General features: G+C 42.5%; 2 protein-coding genes across 3 annotated transcripts; one reads left to right on the top strand and one right to left on the bottom strand.

The window, feature by feature from the left end:
- Nucleotides 1–4,782, bottom strand: LOC139369825 (MICOS complex subunit MIC10-like). Its single transcript, XM_071109101.1, has 4 exons — nucleotides 4,683–4,782; nucleotides 598–645; nucleotides 370–479; nucleotides 1–243 (listed from the first exon to the last, which is right to left on the bottom strand). Exons 1-4 carry the CDS (start codon nucleotides 4,741–4,743, stop codon nucleotides 235–237), a joined length of 228 nt encoding a protein of 75 aa, XP_070965202.1. The 5' UTR covers nucleotides 4,744–4,782; the 3' UTR covers nucleotides 1–234.
- A 1,418-nt stretch (nucleotides 4,783–6,200) lies between these two features.
- LOC139371116 (capping actin protein of muscle Z-line subunit beta) lies at nucleotides 6,201–20,862 on the top strand. Of its 2 annotated transcripts, XM_071111194.1 has the most exons (9): nucleotides 6,201–6,431; nucleotides 12,823–12,912; nucleotides 14,312–14,433; nucleotides 14,638–14,751; nucleotides 15,246–15,504; nucleotides 16,506–16,571; nucleotides 16,812–16,888; nucleotides 17,990–18,091; nucleotides 19,743–20,862. In XM_071111194.1, exons 1-8 carry the CDS (start codon nucleotides 6,429–6,431, stop codon nucleotides 18,081–18,083), a joined length of 825 nt encoding a protein of 274 aa, XP_070967295.1. In that variant the 5' UTR covers nucleotides 6,201–6,428; the 3' UTR covers nucleotides 18,084–18,091; nucleotides 19,743–20,862. The 2 variants fall into 2 exon arrangements, with proteins under 2 accessions (XP_070967295.1, XP_070967296.1); XM_071111195.1 differs by lacking the exon at nucleotides 17,990–18,091 and having other exon boundaries at nucleotides 6,212–6,431.
- Nucleotides 20,863–21,899: the final 1,037 nt, after the last annotated feature.

Raw genomic sequence — 21,899 nt, 5'->3', positions numbered from 1 at the left:
TTCTTTGTTAGCATTCAAACTTTATTCACACAGATACAAGACATAAGTAAATCAGGAATAATATTCTGTCAAATGATTCATTACTTATATACACACACAAATACACGACTGCCCTGTGAGACTCACACAGTAATTACATTGGGTGGCAGAGACAAGCAGCAAAATGAAATAAAAACAAGCAGCAAAATAATGAGGACGAGACAACTTCTACATCAGCCAACTCTCCCCAGTCTTCTACTGTTCCTGAAAGAGATTAAATAGAACAGTAATTTTATTATGTGCAATTATTGTTGAGGGAAAAAAAGATGGAATACTGCGTTTCAACCTTAATGGCAACGACCTTGGTCATGACGTGTGTGATTTGCTCACCTTTACCCTGTGACCATGGAGCTGGTAAGGTGACCTGAAGTCCTGCTGGCAGTTGGAGTAGCCCATGCCCAGCCCCACACCTGAACCAAATGCCACCGGCCAAGTGCGCCCTAGAGATGAGACAGAAAATTCACTTATATGAAACAAACCATAACTCCCACAAAGATCAACACATGGACAGCGTTATTATTACAATTACTGTTCTCTGCTGTCTGAGGCAATACTCACGTTTGAAGAAGAGGACTGAGAACACAATCCCCACGCCAAGGCCGGTCGCTAGAGAGAGACAGCGAGAGAAAGAAAGAAAAGAAAGGGGGTGAAAGGAGGTGCATAAACCTCTCCACAGAGGAATAGAAACAAAAAAACAAGTCTGCAGCACACCCTATGATTAAGTATTGGGGTAATGCACACATACACACAGGTATGGAATTCCCTGGTGTGCTTGGAAGTTAGTCTGCTCTAATGAGGTGAGGTGAGGTGAGGGGCAACATGACCACTGACCCCAGAGCTGGTAAACAGCACCTGTCAGCCAGACATTGTTCATTAGAGAGAGAAGCAGAGGGGGAATATGAAGAAAAGCATGTGAAAGTAAACTTAAGATAAAAAAAAATAATAATGAGCAAACGAGAGCAAAAAAAAATGTAATTGAGTGAGAGAGAGGGGTAGGAGGAGCTAGTGCTGTAAAGGAAAGACACAAAGGGGGAGGAGAGATGAGAGGCGGGGATAAGTGAGAGAGGGCTAGCAGTGTGATCTAGAGATCTGTGATGTTTAAGTTAGGGAGAATGAGAGTCCAGTCCGGTCAAGCAGAGGGTCCAGGTGAGGTGATCTTCATGGCAGGGAGATGGACAGACAAGACACAAATAAGACACAATGATAGAGTGTAAGTGTGGACCCGAGGGGGCATTTGAGGAGATAGAATGTGTTTGTGTGCTTAGCTTCACCTCGCTGTGTGCAGCGCCCCACCCAGCTACAAGGGCAAGCCAGCGCAGAAATAAATAAAAACAACAGTTTGGGCCCCTCCACTTCTTAATTGGATTCAGAGAGCTATGCAGCATGACCGATACGCAGCTGCCAAAGCACTCAGACACTGCTCCCTCCGTCTCAATTACACAACTTACAAATGTCAAACAAGACCACAAAAACAAAGGGACAACATCCGAGACATGTTTATTGCTGCTGATAGACAGACACATCATGCTCATCTACAACCTCTGCTGCCCCCCCCTCTTCCTGCCCCCCCTCACTTTCCAGTCTGAACTTTAAAAAATTTAAAAAATTTAAAAAAGAGGTCCAATGCAGACGTTTTTTTAACCCACAATATCAAATCAGTTCTGGGTAACAATTAAGTACATTACTGTGATTGTTGCTTGGACTGTCTGGGGAGGGAGAAACTGGAAACGAGTGGTTATTGGCAGAGAGGTTTGGAACGTTCTTATTGGTCTATTAAACTACTTTACCGCCTGGTGATGTCACCAGGCTGGCAAAAACTCTATCCAACCAAAACAGGGTTTGAAATTTTCAAACAGCTCTTACACTAAAAAGGGAACTATTATCTTCACAATTTCACAGTATTAGTCCAACAGTGTGGAAATATATATATATATATAAAAAAATAAACTTTTGACAGCAATTGGCCTTTAAGATTTACAGACAACTTCTGTCTCTTTAGCCCCACTCTCTCTCTCATTTCCTTTCCATGTCTCCTCCTCCCTCTCCCTCTCCCTGTGATTGTTGCCGAAAAGCAGTGGAGCTGGCCAAATATGAGGCCAGATCTGCAACAGATTTACTATTATGAACCTCTATACAACCACAGCTTGACTCCCTCTGTTCCTCTGTTCCTCTGATATCTTTACCTTTCCTTCCTCCTCCCCCTTTCTCTCCTGACTGTGCATCCATCATTCTTCTCTTCTGTTGTTCCCCTCTTACTGTGCAGCAGCTTTCCTGTCTGTCCTGATAGGCTGGCTATTACAGGCTCCCTGCTGGGGGCAACGTGATTTCACAACCTTTGGCCTCTTTACACCGTAAGTGTAGATTATTGTAAACCCAGCTGTTGTCAACCCACATACCTTTTCGGGGAATACAGTAAATCTAAAAACAAGGAAAATATTATGTTTGGCAGTCCTCATGGCTAGTTGCTCCAAAGCTGGCAAACATTCCAAAATCAAATACCTCTGTAAGAAAGATGATCATTCAAATCACTCTTTAAGCAAAACTACTTACAAATATTTGTAAGGGTGCAGGAATATCATTGGTTCCAGATCAGAATGTTGTGTGTCATGTTTAGACAATATTCCTTTATTATGGATATTAGACACCACCTTCACACTGCATTGTTGACATTGTGTGATCACCTTTATGTTGTCTCAGATCAATTGGTAAACTCTGATTTACCAATGCAATGGCACTTATAAATGTAGATCCTTCAAACACCCCCAAACATGTATGCCCTAGCCGGCTGGCCCTCGCTACCCATTCATCGCCACACCCACTGGCTCCAGGTCATCCACAAGTCTATGCTAGGTAAAGCTCCACCTTATCTCAGCTCACTGGTCACAATAACAACACCCACCCGTAGCACGCACTCCAGCAGGTATATCTCACTGGTCAACCCCAAAGCCAACACCTCTTTTGGCCACCTTTCCTTCCAGTTCTCTGCTGCCAGTGACTGGAACGAATTGCAAAAATCGCTGAAGCTGGAGACTTATATTTCCCTCACTAACTTTAAACATCAGCTATCTGAGCAGCTAACCGATCGCTGCAGCTGTACATAGTCCATCTGTAAATAGCCCACCCAATCTACCTACCTCATCCCCATATTGTTTTCATGAACTTTTCTGCTCTTTTGCACATCAGTATCTCTACTTGCACATCATCATCTGCTCATCTATCACTCCAGTGTTAATCTGCTAAATTGTAAATACTTCGCTACTATGTCCTATTTATTGCCTACCTCCTCACGCCATTTGCACACACTGTATATAGACTTTCTTTTTTCCTATTGTGTCATTGACTGTATGCTTGTTTATTCCATGTGTAACTCTGTGTTGTTGTTTGTGTCGCACTGCTTTGCTTTAGCTTGGCCAGGTTGCAGTTATAAATGAGAACTTGTTCTGAACTAACTATTTAACCTGGTTAAATAAAGGTGAAATAAAAAAATAAAAAATAAAAATCTGAGAATTAACCAATGATATCAGGCCACACCCAGCCATGATTACAGACACCTGTGTGTGTCCTTTGACACTATATAAAACAAGTGACCCTGCAATGTTTGTCATTATACCCTGATGAAGACAGCTTGTCTGTCAAAACTTTGGTAATTAGGTTATTAAATTATTGCATCTGAGTTCCTAGAGTGTGCGAATCTCCTTTACATTTTTCAAGTGTTCTACTCCGCTAGCCAGCACCTCGCCTAAATTGGTGTGCATTTATTTTGCCTCTTGATCACCTTATCAAGCCCATTTAAATATATTTATATGATGTGTAATGTATGCTTCATTAACTTACTTTTAATGGAAATTGTTACAACACTTTACAGAAACGTCAGCAAAGACGGTTTTGCCCAGTTGCACTATACTGTCTTTCCCTAATCTACTTAATCATAAAGCTACTTTACTATTACAGTTGCTGAATCTTGTAGGTGATGAAACACTTTAAACATGTGTTGATAGAACATTTTAATCATGCATGTTTCAAGTTAATGTCACGTGCAGAAATTCTAAACCCAACATATGTCACTGATGCTTTATGTAGCTATATGTCATGTCACAATGTGTAATGCAGTCCTATGCTTTGAGCATGCATTTCATGTGCATCATTACGGGATAGTTTATTGGTGCAGTTAATCATATTACCCTAGAGGACTGTCATGCCAGTTTAAGTATTTCTTTGATTTTATATCAATGCAATGTAAGCAACATTTTACAGCATGTTATAGGACTAGTTACTGTCACTGAAAAGTTAACTCAAACCCGTAACTGACGGCGTGAAGGGCACAATGTGTTTCCTGGACTGGTAGCAGAATAATACAAACATATAGGACATGAGCGCGCAAATGTTTTGGTCCGTTTCTTCGACACAATTGCCTGAAATATAATTACAACAAACCATACAAAAAAAAGCCCTCTGTTGATGGGGCTTTTGGTTTAAATTTGTCAATGGACCTCATCGGGTAAGTTATGGCCCACACTATAAGTAGACAGGTGGCCTTGCTAAGCTCATGCACCTGGTCCCCGGCTTACACTGCGCATTTTTAGGTTGTACTCTGTTTGGAATCAATTTCAAAATAAATGCATTTATGAAATATCAATATTTACCTATCTTCACAGCGCTATCAGCTAAGCATCGGTCCCACTTCTGTCCGTGTTCATTTGCCATATTTTCAGCTTCTGACTCCTCACATCTTCATAAATCGCGAGATTGAGGTCATGTGATCACCTACGTCAACAATGTTGCAGATATGTATTTTACATGGATGCATGTGATGACAAGATTTGCTCTATATGACTATTTAATTTCTGCAACATTTCGACAACATTGCAATGTTAGAAACTGTAGTGAAGTAGGTTGTGCCACTGAAATAAATATGAAATGCAATGTATGACATTGTCACACATCCACAATGTAAATCACTGCTTTCACATACTGATTTGCATCAGCTTGGATGAAGCATTCAGAAATTAAATCATCCAAATGGCCATTATTACACAGTTTTTTTTTGTATTAGCTAAGTCTCAAACCATGATCATTAGGATATCCAGCAGTCAATGGTCATATATCACTCCATTGCATAAGTTGTTAATTGTGTATGCTTGCAATGAAATCAGTAAAGCAAACAAGCAGAATCTTTACCTGCAACCTTTGCTTAATCAGTGGACACAAAAATGTGGATCAGTGCAATAGGTGAACAAAAAGCATCTATTTGCAGCAGATATCAGTCCCATATGTAGGCCTACCGCAAAAAAAATCCCCTTATCAATCATGGGCAGAAGAGGTGCCAGTGGGTTAGAGAGATGCACTATGCAGGCCTCTCCAACTCTGTTCCTGGAGAGCTATCCCCCTGTTGGTTTTTGCTCCAACCTCAGTTCTAACTAACCTGATTCGGTTTATCAACCAACTAATTATTAGAATCAGGCGCGAAAACCTACAGGATGTTAAATCTCCAGGAACAGGATTGGAGAGCCTGGTAGACTACAGTATATCTAAGAGTACTTTGTTGAGGGAAGTTTTATTATGACCAAACTATGAGGAGTTCAGAGGCATTACAACAATTGATATTGGGTCAATGTCTGAGTGAAAAGACTGAACTACTGTAAAATCACCTATTTATTATCATCAATCTCAGACAAACACTAAGCCCATTTCCCATATTATAATTCACAATTGGCACATACATGCATGGTAGTTTAAATGATGTTGATACCAACAATTGCAATAGCCTAGCTGTGTTATATTTCTGCTATGTAATGTGTCCCATATCTTTTGCCGGATTGGTTGACCAGTATTACAAGGTTAAGTCAGACCTAGGTTTATTCGTTAGACCACTTAGTCCTGGTGTGGTCACATACAGACTACATCAGGATCTTGTACCCTTCTTACAAATAATAAAATATGAATCTTGTAGATCAGAGTATTATTATGACAAGCATGAGTAAAAGTGTTCAGTGTAGGAGCCCCGTTATCATTCCTTCCCTCTATCGCCCTCTCTGTTCGTTCTGTATATAGGCTACTTTTTACCACTCACCACTCCTCTCCTCTTTCCATACTTGGCAATACCTTACTTACTCCTCTCCGATTGGCTGCTTCAGAGACCGAGTAGCGTGACCCGGATATGCAATCGCCGCTTGTTTTCTCCGTCCCCCTTCCTTCCTGTACCCCGGTTGAGGAAGTGAATTCGCTGACAAGGCTGGGTTCAGTGAGGGAGGCGTAACAACATCTATCTGGTGGGGGTAAAAACAACAATAGCATAGACGAACAAGTCGTGCAAGCACAATACAACGAACGTGTAAAGCCATCGGCGAAAACATATTTGCCCTCCGAGATCGTCACCGAGCGCCGCAGACATGGTAAGGCCGCGGAGACGAGCTGGAGGAATGGGGATGGGTAGATTTTGGTGGGGCTACTAAGGGATATTAGCCAGCTACAGTAGCTAGCTGTCCTTTTATAGGAAGTGCTGTGTTGCGTTTCGAAAATGGCATAGACATGAATATACGCTACTCACAGTTAACTAAACGACCTATGATTGCTAGTACGAATTTCATTGTTAACTAGCCAATTTGTTGAAGTTGCAGGATGTTTTGGATTGAGAAACTAGTTCAGGGATTAGAGACTAGGGTCTCGCTCTCGCCACCCCCTCCTCTTCCAGACACACACCCCATGGTTAAAATAGTACAAGCGCCGGGTTGCCTGTCGCTAAAATCGGCCTGCTCCGCCCATTCTCTCGCATGGATTGGAGGTGACACGTAAACCACAATTCATAACTTTTACTTGGCCTCAACAATGTGATTTACGTGTTAAGTGACTTTTGTTGACACCACCGTCAGTGTAACTTTGTATAACACGTTTTACACCACTTACCCACCGTTTTGCGCAATAATGTAACTAACCTTTAAATACTAATAGGAAAGAATATTCACACATCAAACATCCTTGAATTTTAAGCTTATTGTGGTGCACCTGAATAAGGAAATTCAACCAGCGTTGTCACTTGTATGTCTATTTTCCAATATAGCAAAATATTTTTAAATACCTAATGGATTTAAACATTTGAAGTGATGTGTGGCTGCCCTGTCAACTAGCAACATTCACACTGTTCTTCACCTCCAACTCCACTGGAGTCAATAGTCCCCCTTTTATGAATGTCTCACGCTTGGAATGAATGTCTGATACAATATTCCTATAGTAGAGAGCAGATGGCTTGTCTCCCCAGCCACCCCCTGACTTCACCTCATCCATCCTGTTGGTCCAGCCTCACCGCCGCCTCTGGAACCCTGTGGCAATTGGTCCAGTGTTTACACAAGACCGGGCCGTTGGTAAACACAGTGTCAGGGAGCGCAGGTGTCGGCTGAACAAGACTATTTCATCTGCCCAGAACAGCCTAGATAGAAACCAAAAGTGTGAGAGAGGGCATGCAGTACATGATCTGAATACCTTGGCTGTGTTCAGGAGAAAGCAGACTGAAGTTTGTTTAGGGAAAGAATGATTTTGGGTGTGTGATTCTCCTATAGCCAGCTGCTCTTATCTGGCTTGTAGTCTCTACCTTGGTTTCATCTGATGACTTGGTATTGATTCAAAGACATTGAGTTGGTATTTTATCGAATTTATCTGTATTGTATATTGGTATCTGTCAGTTGGTGTGTTTTGTTTATGAGAATGACAGTAGGAGACTTTAGATTGGTGGTCTCTACAGACAGACTGAGATATTGCCTAATCTTTACATCTTTCAAGAATGTGTTTCCTGCGCTAGATAGTATTTTTCAGTACTTACTAGATTTCTTGACTTTCATTATAATATGACTATAGTCGGAACTGCATTAGTGCAGATTTGATGAGTGTGACTTGACTTGCTTCAGATACCTGCATTCCTCGGTTGAGTTCATACATACACAACAATCCCATGTCATTGACCGTTGTATTTTATTAGGTGGGAATCAAGGAATATTCATGGACTGTTGACTTTCCAGGTAGATGATCACATTTGTTTTGACTGAAATGAAAGTATTTTACAGTATAACTTCAATACAGCACAGAGATCATCTTGCCTGGTTACCCGTCCACAACACTGCGACCAAACGCCATGCCCACTAACATATTGTCTCCACAATGAGTCAAGATTTTCTCTCCTTCCTGACAGCTTATCAAATGTGAACACATTCAAACCATTCTGGTGGGTGTTTTGTACAACGCCCCTCACTTTGACATCAGGCTCGGACTGAATGTATGTAGCTAGTCGTGATGGGGGAGGGGGGGGGTTGATACAGTTACATATCGGGATATTATTTTTGCGCTAGTTGGCTGTACCTGCACCAAAACAGTATTTTTCCCTCATAGCTTGTTCTCCATATTCTTTTTAAATAGGGAGCCAATTTGTTTACCGCACTTTTATTTCCATGACTGATCAAAACTGGTTTTCTCATGGCTCTCTTGTCCCTCTGCAGCAGACATATAGTGAGCAATATGTTTGGAATATCGAAATCACAATATTGAGTAGCATGCATATTGAATCGTGAGAATTGCAATACATATTGTATTGGCACCAAAGTATTGTGAGTTCCCTAAAAACTAGTGATAGAGCAGTGGAATTACATTCAGTGTGAGGCAATAGATCACCTCACAGACAAAACAAGTATCTGAAATGTTGCACAGCAGCGAGCTTCACTTACACAAAATTCTCAGATTACACTGCCTGGGGTTGCTGAAAAGTTTCAATTTAAAGCAAAAGTTGTCATCGGTCAATCAGTGCTATTATTTAGAAAGTTTAGCTCACTTCATGATGCCTGGGGGCCCAGAACATAATGTCATTAAAAATAATAATCCTTCATCAGTCAAAGCACTTTGATTAATTTCCGTAATACAAAGATTATCTTTGTTTTCACAAATGTATTGGTGAAGCGCAACATTTTTATGGACCCTCTCTGGCCTGCAGCTCCTTATCTCCTTGCCAAATCTCAGTCCTGTACATTTCTCAGTGGTTTCATGTTGTGGCTGGCCTGCCCTCCACGCTACTGTTCTGCTGCTCACCGCATAGTTCAGTGAGAGAAGAACACCATCCGGGAAGGCTCTGCTATGTGGCCTTGTCTGCTAGCTCAGCTTCTCCCTATTACCCACAATCCCTTCTGGGCCTCTGCTAGATCTCCTCAGTAAGTGAACAGACAGGGAGCTTGTGGAGAGACCGACTGATGCCATGACTCAATCCATATTCATCCTTTCTGAAGTTCAGTTCAATCACATTCATTTATATGGGCTTGTCTGACAAAGTCGAGCAGGCCTGTATTATAAAAGACAAGTCTGAGCCCTGAGGTGTTAGAGGTTGACCGATTATGATTTTTCAACGCCAATACCGATTATTGGAGGACCAAAAAAGCCGATACCGATTAATCGGCCGTTTTTTTGTTTGTTTGTTTCTTGTTTTGTTGTTGTAATAATGACAATTACAACAATATTGAATGAACACTTATTTTAACTTAATATAATACATCAATAAAATCAATTTCAAGTAAATAATGAAACATGTTCAATTTGGTTTAAATAATGCAAAAACAAAGTGTTGGAGAAGAAAGTAAAAGTGCAATATGTGCTATGAAAGAAAGCTAATGTTTCAGTTCCTTGCTCAGAACATGAGAACATATGAAAGTTGGTGGTTCCTTTTAACATGAGTCTTCAATATTCCCAGGTAAGAAGTTTTAGGTTGTAGTTATTATAGGAATTATAGGACTATTTCTCTCTTTACCATTTGTATTTCATCAACCTTTGACTATTAGATGTTCTTATAGGCACTTTAGTATTGCCAGTGTAACAGTATAGCTTCCGTCCCTCTCCTTGCTCCTCCCTGGGCTCGAACCAGCAACACAACGACAACAGCCACCATCGAAGCAGCGTTACCCATGCAGAGCAAGGGGAACAACTACTAGAAGGCTCAGAGCGAGTGACGTTTGAAACGCTATTAGCGTGCGCTAACTAGCTAGCCATTTCACTTCGGTTACACGAGCCTCATCTCGGGAGTTGATAGGCTTGAAGTCATAAACGGCACAATGCTTGACGCACAATGAAGAGCTGCTGGCAAAACGCACGAAAGTGCTGTTTGAATTCATGTTTACGCGCCTGCTTCTGCCTACCACTGCTCAGTCAGATACTTAGATACTTGTATGCTCAGTCAGATTATATGCAACGCAGGACACGCTAGATAACATCTAGTAATATCATCAACCATGTGTAGTTAACTAGTGATAGTTTTTTATAAGATAAGTTTAATGCTGGCTAGCAACTTACCTTGGCCTACTGCATTCGCGTAACATGCAGTCTCCTTGTGGAGTGCAACGAGAGAGAGGCAGGTCGTTATTGCGTTGGACTAGTTAACTGTAAGGTTGCAAGATTGGATCCCCCGAGCTGACAAGGCAGTTATCCCACCGTTCCTAGGCCGTCATTGAAAATAAGAATGTGTTCTTAACTGACGTGCTTAGTTAAATAAAGATCTTTAAAATGAATCGGCGCCCAAAATTACCGATTTCCGATTGTTATGATAACTTGAAATCGGCCCTAATTAATCGGCCATTCCGATTAATCGGTCGACCTCTAGTTAGATCAAGGAAGAACTGCCTTATGACTTCCTCAATATTGGTCTCCCAGGGCACATCTCTGGCCAGTTCGAAAAGACTAGGACCGACTCACTAAACCAGCCATTTAGTTATCGACAATCAACTGAGACAAATTAGACAATTTCACATCACAGTGAAAAATCCTCGCTTGTAGGAGCAGATTATTGAGTTAATGGCTACTCATTCTCCACGAATGAGTCATTTTGAAAATGTGCACTCTTTTCTTTCCTCGCAAAGGTTTGTACTTGCAGAGTTTTCTGGTAGAAAAGGCAGTGGAGTGAATTGTTCATATTTTTGTTAAGGGTTAGTAACATTTTCAGTTGCTGGAAACTTGTCTTCATTTATGAGCGCTCAAGCATTCAAAAAATGTTGACCTTTCCAGATACCATAAAATGACGGGCCTGTATCAATAACAGGATGATTAAAAGCCTTGCCTTATATGGTAACCAGTCAATCTGTCTTCCAACTACCATGGTTAGGCCTATCAATTTAAAAACAAATCTTTGACCCAGTCAAAAGGTTTTTAGTGTTTTATTTTGCCCCTACAAGTAAACAAAACCAATGTTTTTATCCAAGGCCCAGTTGTGGTTTTAGACTCTCCCTAAAGGAATCTGCCAAGGGGCGTGAACTTGTTGTGACCCACCAATGAGTCCAGGCCGATGATTTATATATACACTAGATTACATACTGGATGCTATTTTGAAGCCGTCTTGCCACTCCCCCACCATAGTCATTTAAAAAAAAATGAAGTTATAGAAATGCATTTACCAATGTCTACATTTTGTTTTTGGGCATGTTTATTATATTTAACACCTTTATGCATACTTTTATTATATTATGTGAGCTAAACATGAAATACTGTAGAATTCCATTCATTCCTATGGAGGATTGCTTTTCTGAGGAGTGCTAATATGGCCGACCGGTAGCTTCAAAGCCTCTCCATGGCCAAAACATAGCATCAACAGACAGGGTTTATATACATCATTGGTCCAGACCAACTGCAGTTAGGCCCAGACCTAGTGTTGGCTACTAGATGGGCTTGTCACATGAACAACTAGGCTATTTGGGGGCAAATCCAGAACTTTGTCTCATGCCACTTAGTTTTGTTTTGATAAAGTCTCGTGACTGAAACCATAAGCAGCTAGCTCTATGACTTTTGTAATCTCAGGATGTGTAGAGTTGAGCGGTATCCGGATTTTCATATCGTCATACCGTCCTGGGGCGTGAACTTGTTGTGACCCACCAATGAGTCCAGCCCAATGATTTATATATACACTAGATGACATCCTAGATGCTGTTTTGAAGCGACCGTGCCGGCCATATGCATAGTTTTTGCAAAAAAGACCTGGCGTTTCAATTCTAAGCTCATTTAGCCTACTTGTGGCTTCCAGGCCCTTGTCAATACACAGCTAAACTCACCTGCTCCTGCTTTCTCCAGTTGTGCTATTTACAAACATGTGACTGGCTAAACTGTTCTGTGGAAGTACGGTAAGCTTCATAATGTGACAGGTGAAATGAAGAACGCAATCTGCTTTATATTCTAACATATTGCACAAGTTGACTGCAGGTATTTCCTTAAAAAGTAGCTACAAATATTAAAATGTTTAGAAAAACGATTTCCAAATACTCCTCAATACATACGGTTTACCGCCTAAGTGAGTGTATGGCTATGTTTGCCAGGGTTTGAATGTTCCCTACATAGCCTAGTCACTGCCTGGCTTGGCTTGGCTCGCCCCTGTCCTATCACCGTAAGAAGGTAACATGCATCAAGCTTTGTTTGCTCTGTGTTCAATTCAATCTATTTTACCGTAGTTGATTCAATTCAGACAGTGATGGTGATGCATTTTAGCATTTTTAAAAGTCAATTTAATCTCAGAAGAGGAATGAAACTGTTAAAACAGCTAGCCTGTTATGTTCCAAGACCCGCCTAAACTGTTGAGAATTTTTGTGCAGGGGTGAACTTGGCAAGGTTCAAATTAGCTTCCAATCAATGTAAAATGAACAGTGAAACACACATTTTCTCTTGTGAAATGGACAAAAAATGTAAAGTACAACTTGCTTTTAGACTTTCTTTTGCAGAACTAGGCCTATGCATTTTGTATGTAGGAATGTGTATCAAAAGCTGACTCATTGTGTATTTCAGAATGACCAGCAGCTGGATTGTGCTCTGGACCTGATGAGGCGTCTGCCTCCCCAGCAGATCGAGAAGAACCTCAGTGACCTCATCGACTTGGTGAGTTGCCGGTAGACGACAACCAATCACAGTCCTATACACAGCCGGGACTGTGCTTGAAATCTCCCATAGTGCAACCAGATCTGAGAGATTAACCTGAATTGGACATAAATCAAACCACACTTTCTCCAGTGATCGTTCTCCACGTTTTTTTTATGGTCATATCCATTCTTCCCTTCAGACCCCAGTCTGCTCCTCTTCCTTCCTTCTCCCCTTTGACACCTCTCTCCCCTGGGCACCAGCACTCTCCTTCACCGCCTCAGCCCGCTCCTATGTAGCTAGTTGTTAGCGGTCATTAGAAAAGCTGTCAATCACTCTACATGGGCCCATTTAGCCCCCGCCCTCTCCTTACACTCACTCCTGATGGTTGGGAATCCAATGAGCTCACTTCCCATGTCCTCCTCTAGCACTACCCTTTCCCCCTCTCTACTCTTCTGTCCCCCCAACCCACTCTATTTCCTCTGTGATTCTACTTTCGACCACCGTCTCCCCCTTCTGTCTGTCCCTGTTCCCCCTCTGTGTGTCTGGTGGTTGCCAGGTGTGTGGGGCTGTGTCCAGGGAACAGAGAAGGCATTGTGTCTGTGTGTTCTGATTAAGGAGTGGGTAGGAGGGAGGGGGGGTCCATGTCACTCTGAGAAGTTATTTGTACCCCTTTATCCCCTGAGACCCATTGATATCCCTTCAAATTCTTTCCCTCCTCTCCCTCCCTCTGTCATTTCCCACTTAGCAAGGAGGCGGAATGAGGAAAAAAACAGCTTAACCTTATTTCCCCCTCATATTGATTCAAGGATATCATATGCCGGTATTCTCTTGTCTCCCCGCCTCATCTGTTTCTCACGCACATTATGCCCTCTCTCTACCCCTACTGTCTAGCCCAGCATAGTTGGCAACTGTTAAAGGTGGATTGAATTGCCAAAGACAACGTTCTTTTAGTAAATTTGCTTCCTGCTACCCCCAGCACCACCACCCTAGACACACACCCTTGTAATCAGTAGTCAGACTAAATTCAAGACTCGAACTATGTGAGTCATTGCTCTATTTATCTTAAATGGGCTTTTAGTGGGTTGATGCACAAGTACAAATCGATAGGTTTCAAATCATATTAGCTGTATATGAAATCGGTTGTTCGTAAGTTACTATGGTACCTGTTTTAAATAAACTGTTTTGTGTCTGAAATTGTACAGTATGCTTAAATTGCTTTTTGGAAATATAGTTGAAAGTGAGAGACTTATTTTAGTAAATGTTTTGGAGATCATTTGAATGTTTATGTAAGTTTGCGAGAAGCTTTGCTTGTAAGTTTCTTGTTGAAAGTGTGTTTGTGTGAGCATGTAGAATACTATCGAAAGTGTGTTGTTACATGTCGTGAAAGCTATCTCTCCCTGTGTGTGTGTGTGTCCAGGTGCCCAGTCTATGTGAGGACCTGCTCTCCTCTGTGGACCAGCCTCTGAAGATCGCCCGGGACAAAGTGGTGGGCAAAGACTACCTGCTCTGTGACTACAACAGAGATGGTGACTCCTACAGGTAAGACCTGACAGCCTGCAGCTCCTCTTTTACCGCCGTCCTTTCTTTCCCACAATGTCATCAGGAACCATGCCTGGTATATAACAATTACTTAGAATGATTTGGTTGTCAAACATGGAAATATGACCACGCACACAAATGATACAGAGTGACAACCCTTGATTTGGATTTACTCTTACTCATTCTTGTGTTCTTGTTTCTCAGATCCCCATGGAGTAATAAGTATGAGCCTCCCATCGACGATGGTGCCATGCCATCTGCCCGCCTGCGCAAACTAGAGGTTGAGGCCAACAACGCTTTCGACCAGTACAGAGACCTGTGAGTAACAGTAGTCCACTACTGTATCCAGCAAACCAGTACAGAGACCTGTTAATACCAGTAGGCCACTAGTGTTACCAGCAAACCAGTACAGAGACCCGTTAATACCAGTAGGCCACTAGTGTTACCAGCAAACCAGTACAGAGACCCGTTAATACCAGTAGGCCACTAGTGTTACCAGCAAACCAGTACAGAGACCCGTTAATACCAGTAGGCCACTAGTGTTACCAGCAAACCAGTACAGAGACCTGTTAATACAAGTAGGCCACTAGTGTTACCAGCAAACCAGTACACAGACGTTTGCTTATCATTCTACCATAGTAATATCATTAACACATTATAAAACGAGAAGTTGGGATCCGCAATGTTGATTGGCCAAAACAGCATTCCAACCTTTTGTATGGCAGATGATATACCACGTCTATGACGCAAAGAGAGAACCTGATAAAACCACCAATGACAGTCTTATTATCCATGCCCTCTGTGTTTGTTAGGTATTTTGAGGGCGGTGTTTCCTCTGTATACCTGTGGGACTTGGATCATGGCTTCGCCGGGGTCATCCTCATCAAGAAGGCCGGAGACGGCTCCAAGAAGATCAAAGGCTGCTGGGACTCCATCCATGTGGTGGAGGTGCAGGAGAAGTCCAGCGGACGGACCGCTCACTACAAACTCACCTCCACTGTCATGCTGTGGCTTCAGACGACCAAGACCGGGTCCGGAACCATGAACCTGGGTGGCAGTCTGACAAGACAGGTACTTACACTGAACTTACACTGCTCGTTTTCCTCACCAGGGTCTTGACCTGACTGCAGTTTGGTTTCGTAACTGACTTCAATGGGCAGATGCTTACCTTCGATAGCCACTGGCATTCTAGAGAAGTGTGCTCTTCACGGATGAATCCCAGTGTCAACTGTACTGGGCAGAGGACAAATGGTGTTGTGTGGGAGAGTGGTTTGCTGATGTCAACATTGTGAATAGAGTGCTCCATGGTGGTGGGTTTATGGTATGAGCAGGCATAAGCTACGGACAACGAACACAATTGCATTTTTTCAATGGCAATTTGAACGTACAGATACCGTCGCAAGGTTCATTGTTGTTCCATTCATATGCCGCCATCACCTCATGTTTCAGCAGAATGCAAGGCCCCACAATTCCTGGAAGCTGAAAATGTTTCTTCTTCCATGGCCTGCATACTCACCAGACATGTAACCCATTGAACAGGTTTGGGATGCTTTGGATCAAAGTGTATGACAGTGTGTTCCAGTTCCCACCAATATCCAGAAACTTCGCACAGTTATTGAAGGGGAGTGGAACAACATTCCACAGTCCACAATCAACAGCCTGATCAACTCTGCGAAGGATATTTTGCGCTGCATTAGGCAAATGGTGGTCACACCAGATACTGACTGGTTTTTGATCCACGGCCCTACTTTTTGAAAAAAATAATAATTTAGCGATCTGCGACCAACGGGTGCAGGTCTGTATTCCCAGTCATGTGAAATCTGTAGATTAGGGCCTATTGAATTTTATTTCAATTGACTGATTTCCTTATGAACTATAACTCAGTAAAATATTTGAAATTGTCGCATGTTTTTTTTTTTTTTTTTTCAGTCTACATACAACTATGTGGTGGGAGGGGGTTGTCCGCATGCTTTCGTGATCTATGTCTTTTGGTTTACTTGTTGCAACATTCTTATCTCCACTACTACTGTACTGGACTTTACAATACCCTCATCCCTATCTTTTACTTCCAGATGGAGAAAGACGAGACAGTTGGAGAGTCCTCCCCACACATTGCCAACATTGGCCGCCTGGTGGAGGTGGGAAGAACTACACCTTATGCGTGCATGCCCTTATACACTCTCACTCACTGACATATAGAGTTACGCACATGGTGGTTCACATGGATTCCTTAGCTGAAATAATTATAGAGTAAACCCATGTGAACCAAGTAATACTTAAATGTATACAGTAATACTGTGTTTAGTTACAGTAAAATGACTGCAGTATATTGATATCACAAGATTAATGTTTGTATGTGAATGACTTTGTAACCTCAGGATATGGAGAATAAGATTCGCTCCACACTCAATGAGATCTACTTTGGGAAGACCAAGGACATCGTCAATGGCTTGAGGTATGCAGGGGCACACACACGTCACATTGGTAGAAAGTCAGTGTGCGCATTCGACATTGCAGCTACCTTTTAAAGGCGAGTTGAGATTGACTGATCTACAAATCACCTTGTATCCTTAATAGCTAATCAATATTATTTGTAGATCAGTCAGTCTCATAATTTACCCATGATACACCAGTTTTGATCAGGTTTGGGCAACTTCGATGGGGGTGCGAACCACAACCTGAACTCATTCGAGGAGTTGGCCCCCACTTGACAGCGATAATAAAACATTTGATCTGAGGGCCTTCAAAAGAGGTGCTGCGGGCCGCATCAGTTGCCCATCCCTGGTTTTGATACTCATCTACTGCATTTTTTGTTTGGCCTCTTTCACCCATACTCTTTTTTTTTAATGTACTTTTACCCCATTTTCTCCACAATTTCATGATATCCAATTGGTAGTTAGTCTTGCCCCATTGCTGCAACTCCCCTATGGACTCCGGAGAGGCGAATGTCGAGAGCCATGCATCCCCCCGAAACACGACCCTGTCAAGCCGCACTGCTTCTCGACACACTGCTCGCTTAACCCAGGAGCCAGCCGCACCAATGTGTCGGGGGAAACACCGTCCAGCTGGCGACTGAAGTCAGCTTTCAGGCGCCTGGCCAGCCATAAGGAATAGCTAGAGCGCGATGTGACAAGTAAATACTGTCCGGTCAAACCCTCCCCTAACCCGGACGATGCTGAACCAATTGTGTGCCGCTTCTTGGGTGTCCCGGTCATGGCCGGCTGTGCCTTAGACCGCTGCGCCACTCGGGAGTTCCTCCGTACTCCTTTTTACCCATGGCTGTATCTGTTAACTGGGATTTTCCCTCTTTTTTTCTTCCATATTGTGTTATCTGCTTCCCATGTTTTTCAGTTCTATAGTTCTATAATTCCAACCCTGTTTATTTATTTCCATTTCCCCAATTCAATCCCATTTTCTTCCTGTTCTCTCTTTCATCCCACTATCTCCTCTCCTCCTCCTGCTGTCCTTCCATCTCTACTCTATATTCACTTGTCCTTCATTTGTCTGCCTGTCCCTCTCCTCCTTTACCTCTTGCCCCCTCTCCACTGTGCTTTAGATCTATTGACTCTTTGCCTGATAACCAAAAGTACCGGCAGCTCCAGAAGGAGCTGTCTCAGGTCCTCACCCAGCGCCAGATCTTCATTGACTAGGGCCAGAGGTATCGTCTGGCATGGGACAACACGCTGTGTGTATCTGTGGCATTGGAGTGTGTGTGCCTGCGCGTGAGAGAGAAAGAGAGATTGGGCAAGTAATGTAGTGGCATGGTGTGTGGTTTTGTTTGTGGTGAATGAGTGGTTTCTCAGACAGTTGCAACCCCCTGACGTTTTCTCAAGGAGTGTTTGTTGCAGCTGTTCCAACATGGAGTTGCATGAGGAAGAGCCCTAGATTAACTGACCTGTCTAAACATTTAACATTGATTGCACCTCCTCTTAACAGTGAAAGACAGTGTGAAATCCTCACCGCTTATTGTGTTTCAAAATTAATTTGCTGTTTTTCCATCTGTGTTTATCAGGCTTTCTTCAGGGTGTCCACGGGTCCTTGAAGTCTTTGTCTTGAATTAATGTATCTGATTTAAAGGCCTTAAGTCTTAAAATATATAAAATTCCGTTTTCAAAGTTCTTCCAAACTGCGGTGGACATGACTACAGTGTTTCAGTTTTATATTGTGTCACTGCTTAATTGTTGCCACTCCGAAGAAAGAAATGGAACATAAAATAATACTCCAGGTGCACTTTCAAGATGTTAGAGATCTAACCACGTGCTCCTCTGTGTGTGCGTCATGTGCCAGTGAGAGAGAAGAGAGCGCAAGGTAGCCTATACAATTTGATAAACAACACTAAGCCTGTATACCTGGTGACCTAGCGCAATGGAGTGTTGACTCTGTTTTATACAATAACAGTGCTGTATATTTGACTTTAAGGCACTTTTTCAAAGTGGTATTGAGTATCATTGTACTAAGCTGGTATTGAAGCCAGAATTCTGAACACTTAGTTTGTGATCTATCTAACGATTAGCCCACTGGGGTAGCCTAAACAAATGCAGATGTGCAACACCATGTTTCAGCCATCGGTAGCATAGCCACTATGGTACTACATCCCTTAGGCTGGAGGAGAATGCTCATTGCTCAAATAGCACACCTGCCTGATAATATGATCCATGTAGGCTATTGCCTTTGGCAAAAATATTCCTTTTTGCCAAAATGGGCTCATTTCTGGAGAGGAACATTTAGCAGGTGTGTGTGTGGTGCACGCAGACCTTAAATTGGTGTTAAATTGCTTTCCAAGTGGCTTTAAAAAGGTCTGCTGGCTGACCTCGGTCGTCAGGTGAAATGCATTTCCTCCGACACTGGTCCGGGTGGGTGTTAAGAAGCGCCGTTTGGTGGGTCATGTTTCGGCGGATGCATGACTCGACCTTCGCTTCCCGAGCCTTTTGGGGAGTTGCAGCGATGAGACAAGATCGAAAAAAAGGTGGTAAAAATACCAATGATAATCTTAAATTCAACTTCATGAAACCTGCATGTACCTAGGTACCTTATTTGCTTTCTGACAAACTCACTGTTACTACATCTATTCCTGAGTTTCAAATTGACCCCTATTCCCCTTGACACTCCTGTATATCTGAAACTATTGGATAGTTTTATGGTACTTGCCTCACCTTAGCATCTGTAAGACTGAGTGGAACTTTTATCATATTGCTTAGATGAAAAATAAACATTCTACAGAAGTGCTTAGGGGGTAGGTGTTGGGTTGATTTTGTAATCTATTGTATATTTAATCTGCCCCACTCACTCCTCCCTCTCTCCCCTAATAGGAGTGTTCAGACCCTGGCTGACAAATCGAAGCAGGAGGCTCTGAAGAACGACCTGATGTTGGCACTTAAACGCAAACAGCAAAGCTAGAGATGCTATTGTTATTTTTTCTGTCTTTCTCTGTCTGTTCCTCTCACACCCTCTCCACCTCTCCCGCCATATTTTTTCTGTTTCTGTTTGTATCTCTCCTTCCATCCCTGTATGCCTGTTTCAGTGCTGCGTCCTTGTTCATTCATGAAAAAACAAAAAAAGGAGAAAAATGCTTAGCTTTTTTTCCCATTTTTTTTATTTGCACGCATTGTTTTGAGGCATCTCATTCTCTATGGAGCCATTCACCTTCTCGCTCTCTCTGACTTGTGTTATGAATATTATGATAGTATTATGACGGTTAATGATAATCTTACAGTGTGACGGCAATGTTTTCATCCCTATAGCGCTCTCACAGCTGAGTCAGTTTTGAATGAGTGACATCAGCTCTCCTATCCTCTGGTTAAGGGACGGGGCTGACGGACTGTTCTGTAGATGGAGCAGGCTGGGCATTCAAACATTACATTTTTACCAACATTTTCTTACTTGCACCCATTATATCAAAGTGTCTATGCCACCACCTTATATATCTGTATGGACATATAGCTGTCAATATAGCTGTCAATTTCCTAAGCGATAGATTGGAGGGAACGGAATGGGAGAGGGCGTCTCACGATATTATGTATTGTCAGGATTGGTCAACGGTTTGCTCTTTGTCCCACTCTATCCTCATGCGTTGAGTCTGTGGGAGCATGGGATCTTGGGATGGCTAGATGGAGATGTAGACTGCTAAAACATGGGGATGGACTGTTAAATTCACTGTGTATACCCATGTCATTAACACCCCCCCCCCCCCCCCCCTACACTGTGTATAACATGACGATTTGCATCCCTCTGTCCCTCCCTCTGTCTCTTTCTCTCTTTCACCCTTGTCTATGTTGGGGTTCACAGTTTGTCTTTTTGAGTCTTGACAGAAGCTTTTGACAGTTTCTGTTTTGGGGGGGAATCTTTTGTTGTATTTTGTTTTAATTTTGTAAAGCTTATGATTCATATTGTATTAGAGCCTCCAACAACAATAAAAACAGTAAAAAGCTATCTTTATTGTCATTTTTGCTGTTCTGCATGTCCATCACTCACATGGATGAAATGTTTTACTTCAGAGTGGTTTTAGGTCATCTAAAGATTATCATTTTAATAAACCTGTTTATAGAGAACCGATGGACACTGAGGTTACTGTGCTTTTACAGTACTACTCAGCTTCTTATTAGTGACACCAGGACTCATTGGGCACAGGAGTTCAGCTCCACACACTGCATGGGGGATTTTCACTCGCATCAATAAATGTAGGAATACATTTCTCATCTCTTCTGGAACTAGACCTTCGTGTGCCTTCTAAATGTGCACTTGTGCAGTCTCCTCGGGTACCTTTGACCATATGTGGATTTAAGTGCACATTGTAAACTGAACATCATTTCACAGTGATAGGTGGCTGAATTAAGATTATTGTATCAAGACTGTTGAATGACTACGGCAGGATCACTGTAAAAGACATCTGTGGACTTCTCTTGAAAGCTGAGTTGCAGTCTAACCTCATTCCCAGAGTCAATTGCTACCGAAATAGCTGGCTGGTAGATGTGATTAGTTGCAATCTGATTGCTGTCTGCAGTAATGCAGATGTACCAGCAGGTGGTAGGAAAATATAGTAAATGTTTCTCACTCTCTTTCTGTGCCCCGGGGATGAGAACTGAAAGACCCTCACAAGTTTAGGCGTATTTCTGTGTTTAAATAGTGAGAGCGTTTGTGAAGGCATAGGGAAAACGTTTTTGCATTATAGGAAGTCTTAGCAATCCATGTACTGCAAAAACACTCAAAGGGGACTAGGAGGCCAGTCATCTCTTTCTTTACAGCTCAGTGTGGCTCCTGTGAGAACGTCCCCCTCCACTCCATCTCTTTCTATCTCTCTCTCTCTCTCTCTCTCTTTCTAACACACTGAAACAGGTTTATGGTAATGAGAAGCCTCAAGGCGCAGGGGTAGTTGGAGCCATTTTAATCATTCACGCGGATGGAGTGGTGGTGTCGGCTTGTTTGCATGGTGAGAAGCTTTGGCAAGCAAGGTGACTGCGGTTTCTCTC

This window comes from Oncorhynchus clarkii, chromosome 17 (assembly GCF_045791955.1).
Source record: "Oncorhynchus clarkii lewisi isolate Uvic-CL-2024 chromosome 17, UVic_Ocla_1.0, whole genome shotgun sequence".
Taxonomy (NCBI): domain Eukaryota; kingdom Metazoa; phylum Chordata; class Actinopteri; order Salmoniformes; family Salmonidae; genus Oncorhynchus; species Oncorhynchus clarkii.
The sequence above is the reverse complement of the archived record's forward strand: the minus strand, read 5'-3'. Positions and strand labels throughout refer to the sequence as shown.